Here is a 15,332-nt window from a genome sequence, read left to right as displayed (position 1 = left end):
TCGACGGTTGGACTCCATGATCTTAGAGGTCTTTTCCAACATTAATGATTCTATGTCCTGATAACTTTCATGAAATGCTTCTTATATAAGTTCAGTTAGTTGAAGATGTTATTTTCGTCTGGATGGATTATTCAAGTACCAAGGCTTTAACGGGAGGCCCATGCCAAATAAATAATGGAATGCCTTGCAGAGACTGCTGAGTATTTTTCAGTTTCACAATGCTACAACTTAGCAACCGATGCTGAACAGCTACAGGGCAAGGGAGAGATGTTGGGAGTTCTCACTGATTTTTTTTTTTTTTAAATCAGTGAGAAACTGCAAGGTTCTTATCACAGAGAAACTGTGACACATTCAGGAGGTGCATGGCCATTACTTTTTTTTGTGCAATGAAAGTTGAGACGTTGTGTATGTTATCCTGGCTGCAGCCATCATGTTTTAATTGCAGAAGCAGGGGAGGGGAACTAATTAGTGAGAGCACAAGCCCTCTAGTAAAGATACTGCAATAGGATGTAGGAGAGGAGAATTAATTTCCTAATCTTGTGTAGTTTTCCCAATGACATCTCATGTTCCTACACCAGTTTCTCCATTTGTAAGGAAAGGTAACCTGTTTTCTAGTTTGGGGCTCTTTTTTAAAGGAAGAAAGACTTAACATCAGACTGTTTTTGAAAAAGAAAAAAAAAAAAAACCAACCCAACCCAAAACATTCGTAATGGATATTTAGGCACGCACTTACCTTTCTGAGGGGCTATTTGCTTATATTAATATTGACAAGAAACAATTTTCTGTCATCTGAACTGTTTGTGAAGAGCTTGAATAGTTAGCATTCTTAAAGTGTCTCCATGACAAAAATGTTTTTAATAACTTATTTCTGCTTTCTGAGGAAGCCTGAGCTTATTTTATTTTATTTTATTTTATTTTTTAATTTTCTTTTTTTTTTTCTTCTTTTTTTTCTGTTTTGGTGGGAATCATTTAAGATCAAGACTGGGATAAAAGAGAGGGGCAGAGTGGTGGGGTGTACGCACTCTGCTACTGCCCTGGTACTGTGGAGGGTTCCAGAAATGCCAAATGTCTCATTCATTAGTATTCAGAAAACCCAGACAAAGAAAGCCACCTTATTGCAGCAGTACAGTATGGAAAAATAGTTGTTTCATGAGCATTGCTTTTGTTTTCCAGAGGAGCCTTTTGCTGAGAAACTGTGATTGCAGAATGCTTTGTCTACAGCTTTAGCTTTGTGCCGAGCTGGTGAAAGGGAGAAGGAGTAGTCATTCTTGTGCACAGCTCTGGTGCTGCCCAGCAACGTGGTTTTACTGTCAAGGAAGAACAAGCTCATTTAACAAGTGGTAGGAGAGCACTGATTTTCTTAATTCTGTTTTTAGAGCGAAGCAGCATGTGGGTAGATTTGAATGGTCAGGGAGTTATTGAAACTTGGCTGGAAGAGGTTGATGTAATAATTATTTCCAGTGTGCTGAAAGGGTTGGAGCCAACTAGACAACATTTAGCATAGCCACAATTTCTAGCTGTTGAGAGTAGAGCTTCAGCTCATATGGAGAAGACAGGGATATACTAGGAGATTTTATATGTTAGCCTTAGATCAAAACTGAAGTCACAATAATACTCTTAAAAATATATTTTTAATTCTTCTGGTCTGTTTTCTTCTACCATGGAAATAAATAATTTGGGGATGCTGTACTCCTAGGGCAGGATACCTGCAGCTTTGGTCGCAAGATCTTGCTCATTGTTTTCCCCAACACACCTCATTTCCCTCTGCCCCCTGAATGTGAGCGTGAGCTGTGACAACGCGGGCTGAAAAAGAAATTCTGTAAAATGGGAGCTGGCGTTTACGAGGGGAAGTGGAGTCAAATGATACTGCAACCACTGAAAATGGTGTTTGCATTGCTTTACTTCGTGACATTCTGGATTAAAAAATAATCCAAAAGCAGGCTGAGGGAGGAGAAGAAGGAACATCAGCGTCGATGACGGTTAAGCCCGAGGAACTGTATGTAAAAGAGCCATGGCTTTATACAGTTGTGTGCTAACCCAAGCCGTCGTATCGCACCCATCAGCAAGTTCAGTGCTCCCTCTCGTGGCAGATTCTGACCGGTAGATCCATTGTAACTCATACCTGTTAGTGGCAAAATGTGCTTATGAGAAGTATCTGGCATCCAGCTATTTTAATGCTACTGTATGTACCAAGCTTAATAGACTTATAAACACAAATAGCACTGAATTCTTTTTTATTGACATTGGGGGAGAAAAACCTTTCACCATCTGATTGACTGAAGTTTGCCAAATGAAAATAGACAAAACAAATGTTTATGTACGTGCAAACATTGCAGATCAAACTGCTAAAAGAAATAACTAAAAGACAGGTCTTGAGCTAAGATCAAGCAGCAGAAAAATAGCAAATAGGTAAATGACTATTAAATAGGTCTTACTTTGAAACTTCCCATTTAAACAAAGAATAAACAACAATAACACCACCAAATAAAGCCACAGCAGGTAATAGTTGCTCTTCTAAACTTTTATACACTATATATTTATCATTCTGTCTTTCAGTTATTTCCTCTGATAAAACTGACTTTTGTGAAGTCTCAGCAAGGCCATCTTGGCTAAAAGCATGTTAGACAGGAGCCTGTCTAATGCCCTGTTATAATGAAGAAATGGTGAGGTTTGGCTTCTTTTTTCTTTCATTTTCTTTGTTGAATATATCTGGAAACAAGAATCTGATTCTATGCAAATATTAGATTTAATTTTCCAATGCTGGCTGGTGTCTGAAGATCCTGGAACGAAAAGGTGGCTCTTGGTAAAGCAAGATTCTTCTTGGTCCGCAGGTAACATAGAAGAAAGTTTTTGTTCCTTTGTATAAATCATGTTTTATTAAATTGCCTTTTTTTTTTTTTCTCTTTTGTAAACAGTTCTTCTGGGTTTATTTGTTTAAGAGGTGAGCCATCATGGTGCTTCTGTATAGATATCTGACATTTCCATTTTGTCTTTAGAGGTCCATTTTGGCTCCAGTTCCAGGTTATGTCGTTCTATTATACATCATCAGAGGCAGGTGTTTAGCTTTAAATATTGACAGATTTTCTCAGTAGGAACATGTTGAAGCTTCTAACTCTGCTAAACATATTCATTTGACTGTTACAATCCAAAAACTGTAAAAATGGTGGAATGGAAAGATACAAACAGTATTATTGACACTGTATTGTCAAATGTTTGCACTGAGACCCCATGTACCATAGATTTTATTTTTAAAAAATCATATTTATATCCATTTACATAAAACTTACACATTTTAAAAGAAATACATACACAGTAAATACGTAAATGTCTAGTATTTTACAATAAAACAGATGGAACAATGTAAAAATGAGTGGCTTCGTTTGATAAAAGCTTTGGATGTGCACTACTGCCAAATTTCTGATGACAGAGATGCTGAGAAGAAAGGGGGGAGGTTTTGTTTTTCTTTTTTTTTTTAAATAGTAATTTAGGTATTTTTTACTCTTGTTTTAAACTAACCAATACATGAAAGGAACATCATATCTGTTTGTCTGATATACCTTATGTGTTCTCTTCCCTATTACCCTGTTCTTGTAGAGAGTTTTAATGCTCTTTTTCCTAAGCAGTGGTAGTGCACTTCAGGTAAAGTAGAAGAAAGAGATGACATCTAAGGAAAAAAATAAACAAACATTAATTAGCGAGATTCTTTGATTCTCATTTGGTCTAGGATGCAATGACACCAGAAAATATTATAGCACTAACTAAGCTATTGCATGGTTTACTAAAACATGAGTTTTGAGTATCTGAGGGAGACATGCATTTGTTGTTTTAGATCTGCAACATAAATCTATTAATAATGCATTTTAATCTTTACTAATGTATACTGATTCTTGTCCTAGATCAAAACAAACTCCTGCTTATGTTCATTTTAAAGTTGTTTTCTTGATGTTTTGATTCAGCACTGGGGTTAGTTTCCTGCATCTGTAGACTTTTGCCTGTTTGGCAGAAGGCTGAACACACATTTTAAGTGTATAGACCTTGTTGATATACTCTGTGATTCTCCTCGTTCACTGCACCTTGACAGCATTTACCTTTTTCCACCCTGATGATTTCTTTGCTATGGACCAGCTGTTTCCAGATTATCATTCACATCTTTTTGGTACTCTTCTTCTCCATCTGTCTTTACAAATCCTCTTTGGAACCCTTCATTGATAAACTACATAGTTGATTTTACCAAATCCCCTTTCACATTTCATTAGAAGGAAAGTGAAACTGTATGTTCTATTGCCCCAGCCTGTGGCAACGAAACTGTCCTGGCTGAGCCTTCTGAATTGGTGGTGACAGGTATTTCATAAAAGTGTTGGGAAAGCTTAGACAGTGTGAGTGCCAAATCCACTGGCTGTGTAATGGCATTGCAGATGCTCAGCTGGGCAACATACAGCCACCAGAGCAAAGAGCTTGACCTGTCCCATGCGCTCTGTGGTAAACTTCTTTGCAAGATTAAATGGCCAGACACCAGCAGTCTTAAATGTTCTTAAATTTCTGATCTTGAGAGTGCACTCAAACTGGGCTGCGCAGATTATGCTCATGTAACTGTTCTGAGAATGTCAGTTCATGGTTTCTGGCAGCTTGTCCTGGTGCTTTCAACAAATGTTTTAAAAAAAATACCTGAAATGCAACTTGAAAGCATATGAATTGAACCCAGCTGCTGTGAAGAAACACCCTAAGACACTGTAAGGTTGTACCTAACTGGTATTGTTGGCATAAACTATTTTGAAATACAAGGCTTTGACATTCTCTGTAAGAAAGGTGAGTAGCAGAACACAAGAATCCGCAGCCTGCTGTGGTCACAGGCCATCTCATTTGTTCCACGTGCAACCCGTTTGCAGCTCTCTTTTCAGTCTGCTCTTCTTATGCATATTCTCCTCTAGTATGAAAAAAATTCTCTTATATTGCTGTTGTATGATAGCTCATCCAGCTATCCATCCCCTCTGCTTCTTAGTTAGAATCAGTCCCTGATTCTATGCATGCAGGTAGTTTAGTCACCAGAGTAACACAACTACTGATATATTCTAGGCAAGGTGTTACAAGCCCTGGATCTCAGTCTGACCTGGATCTGGCAAATTTCAGGAGGCATGTTGTAATGAATAATCTTCCCTTTTGTCCAAGTATCAATCAATTCCTTCCATGAAGAAACGGTTACTCAGGAACTGTGATCACAAAATTCTGAAAATTCTTCTGTTGCCCTTCAATCAACTTCACATCTCCCATATGAGCAGTTTTTGCTTACACGTTCATCCTTGAGATTCAGGTAATTTAAGTTTTCAAATCTGATATAATAACAAAGGAAATCTTTTCCCAAACGAAGGAAATCTTTTCCCTGCATATTTTTTATATAATTTACTGAAATCCAAAATTATTTTAACTCGCTGTTTGGTTTCTAACCTGCATGACATTTTGAAATTGCACTTATGAACAGTGCATACACTAAAGTTCTAGTTCACACCATCTTGTTGCTTCTCTAAAAGGAGTATATAGTAAGTGAAAAGAAATAGTAGTATATTAGTCTCAGTCATCCTCATATATTAGCCTTTACAATTTAGATGTAAATTTGATATTCTTATAGAGCTCTCAAGCATTTAAGATTAGACTGTAATTGGCAGAATAGTGGACAAGCAGCAAGTACTGATGTGATGCATACCGCTGATACTTGAAACTACTATAGTTACTACTTGAACTCCTATAGAAATTGCAGTTAACTTGTATAGCTTGTGTAACTTTGTATAAACATCTTTTTGCTCAAAATACATAGCTCCCATATACATATAGGGCCAGCAAAGTTTGCTACTTTACTTCTGTTTGTGGATTGCTACTTTTTAGACAATTTTTGAATACAGTGGGAATACACAGTTTGGATAATCTTAAGTTAATTTTTGCTAACATACCAATTTTCAATTTCTGCCCTTGTTGCACTCTTCAAACCTATTGGAAAATACCAGCTCATGTGCCTGGCCCATTACTGTTGGCCTAATAGATAGCTTGGTGTTTGAACTTAATTTCTTGGTCATACTTTAGTGCTTTCAACGTTGCAATTCTGAAGCATATAGGAGAAAAGATGTGCATCTCTGCTATCAGCTCTACCCCCACTGAACCCAGGCAGAGTACTGTCATTGACTTTACTTACATAACACCAAACTCTAATCTATACATATGTACACATAAAAAGATTTATATAGTTTACGTTCTTCATCATCATCTTTGTAGGACCAGCTGCTAAACTTACCTATTTTAGGAAAAAAAAGTCTCCTGTGCTTATTTTTCAGTGGTGGCATGAAAAGTTCCCTTTTCTACTAGATTAAGATTTTATACTCTTGCAGTCTCCTGAAGATCTATGAAGTAAAGCCCATATCATCAGTAGGATCCTGAGCAGTCTATGTTTTCCACTGGTAACATTTGCTGTTCCTAAGCACTTTTTGAACATGCCCAGAATTAGTAACATCTCGATGGCCCCAGGCCTCTCCCAGTCTTGGGAAGCTAAAAAAAGGACTTTCTTGCAGATGCTGGCATGTCTTGCCTACAATATGTAACAGCTATCAAAGCATGTTTAATGCCTGGTGAGGTTTCGGTGCTATCCAAATATTCTTTCCAGCTCCCCTACAATCCCCCGAGTAACTAAATGGAAAAGAAAACTTTTTTACTGAGAAAATATTAGCATGAAATGGTGCCATACTGATGAAAGCGCTCATCATGTTAGTATTTTTTGCAAAACTTATGATGCAGCAGAAAACAGTGTATTTCCACAGAACTCTGGAAGAGCGAATCTGTGAGATTCATAGCTATGTTCAAAAGATAAGTGGTGAGAAATGCAACATGAATTGCAGTACTAGATTTGACCCAAAGTTGCATCCAGCTCAGAATATCCTTTCTTTGCCACTGGTCAATTCTGAATGATTTGAGAAGTGCAAGAATCTCTGTAATAGATAACTTTGGAAGATTTTCTGTATAGGGAAGTTTTGTTCTAGCTTTATGCAGCTACCTGATGTTCTAAATCGAGCCATATCTCTCATTTAAAAAAAAAAAGAAAGAAAAAAGTACATCTTTTCTGCTTTACTAGGTTTTTTTTCTCTCTCCCTAGCTCCTGGTAGAACTACTTCAAATTCTTATAAAGTAAATTCACTCCCTGTGCCTACTGCTGTCTCTCCAATTCTAGCTTTAAGTTTGAGAACGTACAAAATACGTTATGGTTGGTGAGCTATGATCTGAACAGAGTTGTCTGAAATCTTTTGTCTTATCTGCTGAAGTGGTTTCAGCAGAAAGAACCTGCTGTTTGAGATGGGAAAAGAATAGCGTAGCATCTCCTGGACTGAGCTTGAGACGGTTGTCATGATCAAATGACACCCTAGTGAGTCTGAGTTAGGTCCTCTACTCCATGCTGGCTCTTGCTTGAATAATGCCAAGGAATATTGGGTGTAGTGTATAGTTATAAAGAGCTTTCATGATGGCCCCTTATGAATACTCACAACAATTCAGTGCTGGCTTCTTTGCTAGGCCTTGTCAGCATGAGTATGTGCGAACTGTTGAGCTGTCTAACCTCTGCAGTCGTGATGAAGCAACTGCAAATTGCAAAAAGAAGAAACAAACCAGAACCTCTTTAGAATCATGAAGAAAATAAATCAGTCTGTTTCCCACTGGAAGGGTGGCTATTAAACTGCTCTGTGGCTTTCTGTGACATGATCTGGGCATGGTCTAGTTCCGAACTCTGAGTTTCTTCATGTCTGGTGTACTATTGAAATCCGTCTTAAGTGAATACGGTTTAAAACTCAATTTTGTCTTTATTTTGTCGGAAGTCCTAATACTGTACCTATCATGCTGTTTAAATACTATAGTGGTCTTAGCACTGGGAGATAGGAAGCCAAATCCTGGATGAAGATATAGGTCTTCAGAGCTACCTATCTTTAAGTCTACTGAGTTCAGCACCCAGCTCAATAATAAACTGTCTGGAAGACCTCAGGTAAATCACTAAATCTCCCTTGTGCCTTAGTTCCCCATCTGTAAAATGGGAATATCATCTTCTACATCATAGCATGGCTGGAAGACGAAATCCATGAATGTTTGTAAGGTTCTTAGCTACTACAGTAATGTGGGCCATGGAAATGCCTAGGGAGCTAGTACCTTTATTTGTACATGGAATTTGCCTTGGAATGGATTCTTGTCTTACAGCTTCATCATTACCAAAAAGTGCAGGATTAAAAGCAAAGCGTGCACATGAGCAGTGGAGTTAATGAAATTCAGTGATGCAATCAGTAAATTATTCCATCTGTAACTGCAACTATAAAGTATTGTTTTTAAAGGTGAGAAACTTTAATGGAATTTAGATGGCAATATTGTCATACCAAGTTCATTCAAGAGTTACAGAATGTAATCACTACAAGCAGTGTATTAAATTACTTTGAGACAAGTCTATTCATAGACCTAAATTCTCTCATGAGGAAATAAACAGCAGTATTGAAATGGGCCAATCTGTGTACTGGTACTTCTCAGAACTTCAGGCAGGTATACATGGCTTTATCATCCATATACCTGAAGGAATAGCCGCAATGGGATTTGTCCCTCCCGCCTGCCCTCTTACAATGATTTTTAAATTTTACTTATTTTTTAATTATGATACGCTTGTTACTTTTCCAATCATTGCTGAGTTAGTGCATCTTTTGGAAATTAAAAGATTTCCAGAGAAAATTAAGACTGGTATACAGTAACTCAATTAGTACCTGAAATTCAGTATATGCTAACTATACTACCCGTCTGATTGTTATTAATTGTTAGCAACTTGAGTTATTTGATGGTCAAGGCTAAGCTAGTTAGTTTGAAAGTCAAATAGGGTAAAAAAGGAAAATAAAGGTGATAGCCCTTTCTAAGTTCATTCTCTAAAATAGGCTCCACCTGCTAGAGAGGCTAATGAGCTGAAAAATTTGCTTAGATATTATATGCAATCTTAGATGAAAGTCAGTAAATTAATTCCTCTTGTTCTGAATGTTTCCTTTGCAGATCTAGGATGGCTAGATTGCCTTTTTTTTTTTTTTAAAGTAAACACTGACAGTCTGAAGCAAACCTGAGAAAATCAATAGTATGCCAAGTCAGTGCTTTTCCATTCCCTAATTCAACTCTCCCAGACTCCATTCATCCTAGTTATGTGAACGCAGCCGCTCTGGTGCAAGACAGACATGCACTAAAAGTCAATTTAGCATGCTAGAATAAGCCTCTTGCTTTTCAATGGTAAGTGCAGAAATGGCTGCATACCATCAGTCGCCATCTTCCGTGACTGCCCTGATGTTGTGGTTAATCTGAACCCAGCTGGCAGCGTTTCTGAGGAGCCCGGCATCATGCTGATCCCATGAACCTCACGCGGAGGAAACTGTCGTCGCCAGGAGGGGCCACGTCTGAAGTTCTTGTCATCGCTCTGTCAACGCAGAGTTGTATTTGATAAAGCAAAATGAAATTTTTTGATTAATTATCCCGCTGTCTGCTGCCTCTCCCACTGTCAAATGTATTCCACAACAACTACCCTGCTCTGTTGCACTGCATCCAGTAACTGCAATGCGTTTGAGACACTCTTGTAAAAGTAAATGCTTTACAAATATTAAATGCTAGGGTGGAAAACTCTTCTTAAATCTCTGGCTCGATATAGTAGAGGGAAGTAGAACTTTTAAGAAAGTCAGATCTCTTCCAAATACAGTGACACAAAGTGCAGTGGTTTGTTACTGCATTAGGAAGCTTACATAAAGTGCTAATAAAGAAATAAACACTCATGTGCATGCACAGAATTCCTAGGCATCTCACATTTTCAGCAAGTCCTTAAAAGTTTTATTCCTCCTCACAAGCAGAAGTCCAAGACTTGAACATTTTTTCATTGGACTCTTACCTTAAGATGAATGTTTTCCATAGGTGGATTTGAGATTCACCGTCCTAGATAACTGCCCCAAATCCCACTCTATTACATATTGATTAACTTTGAAGAACCAAAAAAAAAAAAACCCCACCAAAAATCCACTTTTCTTCTTCTTTTTTTTTTTTTTTTTTTTTTTTTTTTTTTAAAGGGTGTAAGTGTCCTAAAGAATAGGTTGCACAGGCATCTCCCCCCCTGCCCCCGCCACTTGCTCTGGCCAATGAAACTTCCACTCCTTTCTGCATGTTTCCCCTATGGAAAATGTTCATCTTAAGGTAAGAGTGCAGTGCCAAATTTAGCATCCAAAATGATATGAATATGTAGCCATACTGAGGTTACTTTAAAGCCTTGACTGGCATTTCCTAATTTTTTCTTAAAGCTGTAACTGACTCTTTTTAACAATGTGCGAATTATCATGTCTTCATGCATTCAATTTAATTTTTATATTTTACTGTGATATTTTATAAATACTGAAAATAAAATGAATTACTTCCTCAAGTCGTCTTTCAGTTCCTAGTGCTAAAAGGTTGTTGTATTCTCTCTCAAGGATCTGCCGTGCCTAGAGATACCAAAGCAAAAAATTAAAATGGTTGAAGAGGAATAAAAGGCAATAATGGGTACAGATTAACCAGAAGTAGCAGGAGCAAACTTGCCTGGGTGTTTTGTGTTGGAATCTGTAATAATAAAGCTAAACTGCTGTAATCAAAGTTTTCATCCAGTGCTATAAGTGAACCATGTACACCACTTTCTAGAATATTATTTGCATATTCTCGGAGGCCAATAGCTTGTATCCAGCGTATGACTCGATCATTGCTCCATACCAGCACATCTGTAAGGACATAACACCGGTTCAGTCTCCTGATACCCGAGAACTTCCAAACTGTACAGGTTGTGCATGCACTGTGGAGGTCATACTGCTTGATTTCTAAAATGAGGAATGCCAGCAAACTATTCATATAGCTTGAATGGCAGCAGTATCCCCTATTCAAAACCCGAGGTGTGGGAGGAACTGTGTGATTTTTAGCTACCTTCAAGTTAAATGTTTATTCTAAATAATGTTTCCAAAGGAGAAAGGTGCCTCCAGAGGGCATCTCCAGAATGCAGTTCCTCCCGGCTCCTATAGATACCCCTTTCAATTCTTCTAGTCAAGATTTTACAGTTTAACAGTGCAAGGGCACAGGAGAAATACCCGTTCCTCAAGGCTTCACTGGAGAGTTTTGTATTAAACATTTTGAAAGTCGGGTCAGCACCTACCGTTTTATAACATGCCATAAAGCAAACGATGAGTTCACAATTTTAGAGACTAAAACTATTTTTAGTTCAGACAAACAACCCTAATAGTTATATATAAAAGGAACTGTGCAGTGAGCCTGCAGCTGCTCTAGAGAGCTTTACACAGAACAGTACTTTTAAATCGCCTGTTAAATCATCTAACAAGGCCAGTTCTGTTAGAAACTATTCTTACATACCAATCAACTGCCTCAGTGGCCACCCCTCCAAGCAACATTTTCTATGATACACATTTTGAAGTAAGAAATCGAAGGCAAAGGTTTTCGAAAGCAGGAGCACAGTGTTAGGGTCCTGAGCGCTCTGATTTCCCAGTGTTGCCCCCAGCACGTCCCATTGGCTATTTGGCCTTCTGCTTCTGAGACTGAAAGAAGCTAGGGTAAGAGCTGTCCCCAAAACCCAATTTAGCAAAATGTATGTATCAAACCGCCATTCAGAAATGCAGCCCCAGTTTAGCGAAGTACTTAACTGTGCCTAATTTAAGGAGATATTTTGTGTTCTGAAGACAGATGGACTTACATTAGTTTTACTTAAAGCACCTGCTTAAATGCTTTGCTAAAATGGCATGACAAGGGGTTAACAGTGTCAAGCTTCAAAAGAAGAAACATTCCCAGTATTCATTCCCAGGAACTATCACCTTTTATTTCATGCTGACTCATTTCTCTTCGCTTTTCCAGTTCTTTTCTATCATAATTCAACCTCTTTAAACACATGATTCCATATTGCAAGCTTGTTCTGTTATTTAAAGAGAAACATTTACAGAGTTAATAAAGATAATTTTGAAGATGGGAACATATGTAGGATGTATTTCCTGCATCTCACATGAGGTGTTTCATGGTGCCCATGTAGCAAATCTTGAGGACAGAGGGGAGAGCAAACCATTAAGAAAAACTCCACAGACTTCAAAAATGAAATGGACAAAACCAAAATGAGTATGTTTGAATAAATGTTCTAGCATAAGAAACCCAAAACATTAAAAATCTTATTCAGAAAAGGTCAGCCCTTGCGAGCTGTGAAATGTTTTGTCAAATCAGGCCTCAAAAAAGTGACAAATCTTGAGGACAGAGGGGAGAGCAAACCATTAAGAAAAACTCCACAGACTTCAAAAATGAAATGGACAAAACCAAAATGAGTATGTTTGAATAAATGTTCTAGCATAAGAAACCCAAAACATTAAAAATCTTATTCAGAAAAGGTCAGCCCTTGCGAGCTGTGAAATGTTTTGTCAAATCAGGCCTCAAAAAAGTGACAGATCAGACAGTATATTAAAAAAAAAAAAAAATCCACTTCTTGTCACATAGACGTCATTCTCCCTAAAGTCTAAATGCTTTTATTTCCATATTTCCAATTTAGCTTCCTGGCTGTATCCCTAGATAACCTGAACAACTGTAAATTTGCTTGTACTGTTAACAGATTTTATGTGCTACACACAATAGCTTTTTATTATTATGAGATCTCAGGGCTTCAAATCTTAGTCTACCATTTTCTGATACTTTAAACTACTTAATAAATTATTACTGTTTCTGTATTGTCAAGGCGCTATTTGTATGTTAATGGTTCCCTGCTCATTATGAAATGTATCTGTACCAATATCTTAGTTTTGAGAGACGTAATTGCAATGTGGTTACTATTACTAAAGGAATCTATCTCAATTCAGATTTCTGACACTTACCACTCACTTTTCTGTGTGGTTTTGCAAGCCAGAACAACAGAAAGTAAGTGGTTTTATTCTGTGCAGCACTGAGCACTATGTCAGACACATAAAATTCTTTATGCATGTAGTCTTTATGCAAACATACCGATGAAAGCTATCCACCATTTTTAAGTGCACACGCAGATCTTTCTTTGTCAGATGATCTAACATCCTCGCATCTACCAGGCATTCCATAAAATAACTTCGGTACTGAGGTAAACCCAGACTGGGGAGCCATTCGTTACCTATCCATTCGTGGTTCATATCACCATAAGCCAGGGTCTGCAGGGGAAAAGAAAGGGGGGAGGGGGAATAAATTCTTGAGTTTGTTCAAGTTTGCACCACAGACTGAAGACAGAATATCTATCTGCGATGCTCGTTTCTAGTGAGACTTCCTAGCTTAGAAATCCTGTCAAACCCCCTCCCCCCCATTTTGTTTTTGCATTGTTTTGACACCGGAGGTGGAAGCCTCTATGAGATATTTGTTACTGATAGCAGTTTTGCCTGTTATATCTTGTTTTCTAGCTTTGTAAATTTTAATTTTTTGTAATAAGAAATCATAGTTTCAATTTTGAGTTTTAAATGCAAGCAAACTTCTTACACAATCAAAATGTGTTTGTTTTATAATCTTACTTGCTTTCAATTTACCTTCTAGAATATTTATGCTAGGCAACTCCTACACTGAACTTGGCAATACAAACATGGCCCCAGGGAATCAACTGAAGTTTGTGTCACTGTTTAGTGGGGGCTAGGATTTCCTAAATAGGCTCTAATGATACTTCATGGTTACACACCTGTAGTCCTTTTGAGACTAAAAGTTAATTTCAGTTGTTTGTCAGCCAAGCTTACGTTCACCATCAGTCAGAGCTGGTGACCAAATACATTCTATTAATGAGATATTTTCAGCTGTGAACAGCTTAAACTTAAGTGCATCATATGCGGAGCTCAATAAATTAATTCTTTAAGATAGGAGCAAACTGGATTCCTCCTAGAAGCTAGCATTCAGGCATTAAGCTACTTCATTGTTCAGCTGAAATTTCAATAGGGTGGGGAAGAAAGTATATGAAAAAACCACATGCATGTTGAGCTATTTTTATATGGGTTGCACAATTAAGATGCAAAATAGATAGCTTTTACATCTCACTGTTGAGAATTATTTTGGTATTACTGAAACTTAACAGAAAAGAGAACTCATAAATTTCAAGATTAACACCTCCTCAATAGGATCGTGCTCAGCTTTGAGTATCACTTTCAAGCCTATCTTTTTGGTTTTGTTTTTAATGTCTCCTGTCATTATAGACAAAAGGATAACACAGTGCGAGCCGGATATATTTTCTATGGGGGAAAATATAGTCCCCTCATCTCTCATTCTTGTGAGATTTTGAAGAGAAAAGGAATGCCATAAGTAAAGACAGTGAGATTGTGTAAGAGTGTGCATACATTAGAGGGAGAGAAAGAAGCTGAAAAATATAAGTAATTGATAGTCTAACTAAAGTGAAAAATTTTGTTCCTAATTATACAAGACTACTTGGGTGTGATTTATACAATTGTTCTAAAAAAAATCTGGTGTAATTTTAGAAATGTTAGATCTCAAACTCTTGGCATACTTTATTAGCCTATTCTAAAAAATGAGGAAAATATTTTTTCTAGATTTAGCTGGGAGGTAGAAGTCGTCTCTGGAATGTAGCCATTTCTTTTAAGAAAAATATTTACAGCATATGTACCTCTTTGTGCTTTACCTAGCAAACCTGTCCAGAGAATATTTTCTTTGTATTAGAAGAACTCTTAAATGTGTAAATCATAATTCAATCATTGAGATACTGTCACAACACTATACTCCTCTATGCCTATTGATACACTGTTAGTTACATTATTATGAGCTCTCCGTTCAAAAAAATCACGTGAAAGGGTCATACCTGAGCCCAGCTGCCTTCTTCAGACTCTTTCTGTTATCAGCAGGAAGCAATTAGTAAAGCAGGTAAAAAGACAATAAAAATGAGTTATAAAAAGATGTGGTTTTCATGTGTATGTTAACCTTAGTACAAATGAAAACATACAGGTAAAATATGCCGATAAAATAACTTCAGTCAGTGGCAATGCCCTGGGCTAAACTACCTTAAAAATTACAAGACCAAAACCATAAAATCTTAGTAGGGCAAATCTAGCTAAGTTTTCAAGGTACAAAATCATTATAGCTTGGTGAAACTTTACAGCATTATCTTAAACACTTTTTATGGTTTCACAATCAAAACACAAACACTTACTTACAAAACTGGGCATTAGAGATGCCATTTTTTGTTTCTAGTTAGATTTTGCAACTTTCACAATAAAAAGCTGTCTTCTTGTGAATATATTGTAAAGGAGCTTTTTATATAACATTTTTATGGCAAAACTATATTTTTCTGGCTGGTC

The 15,332-nt window shown here is 37.3% G+C and overlaps 1 protein-coding gene across 1 annotated transcript in view; it reads right to left on the bottom strand.

The window, feature by feature from the left end:
* Positions 1-2,217: 2,217 nt before the first annotated feature.
* PPFIA2 (PTPRF interacting protein alpha 2) overlaps positions 2,218-15,332 on the bottom strand; it is a 374,120-nt gene continuing 361,005 nt past the window's right edge. Inside the window, exons 26-32 of the mRNA XM_009284918.2 lie at positions 13,027-13,202; positions 11,865-11,962; positions 10,594-10,769; positions 10,431-10,499; positions 9,295-9,454; positions 7,518-7,610; positions 2,218-3,664 (exon numbers count right to left, since the gene is read on the bottom strand). Of these exons, the coding sequence (XP_009283193.1) occupies positions 7,552-7,610; positions 9,295-9,454; positions 10,431-10,499; positions 10,594-10,769; positions 11,865-11,962; positions 13,027-13,202 (738 nt within the window). The 3' untranslated portion in view covers positions 2,218-3,664; positions 7,518-7,551. The remainder of the gene's footprint in view (positions 3,665-7,517; positions 7,611-9,294; positions 9,455-10,430; positions 10,500-10,593; positions 10,770-11,864; positions 11,963-13,026; positions 13,203-15,332) is intronic.

Source organism: Aptenodytes forsteri, unplaced genomic scaffold (genome assembly GCF_000699145.1).
Source record: "Aptenodytes forsteri isolate BGI_AS27 unplaced genomic scaffold, ASM69914v1 Scaffold71, whole genome shotgun sequence".
Lineage (NCBI taxonomy): Eukaryota > Metazoa > Chordata > Aves > Sphenisciformes > Spheniscidae > Aptenodytes > Aptenodytes forsteri.
The sequence above is the reverse complement of the archived record's forward strand: the minus strand, read 5'-3'. Positions and strand labels throughout refer to the sequence as shown.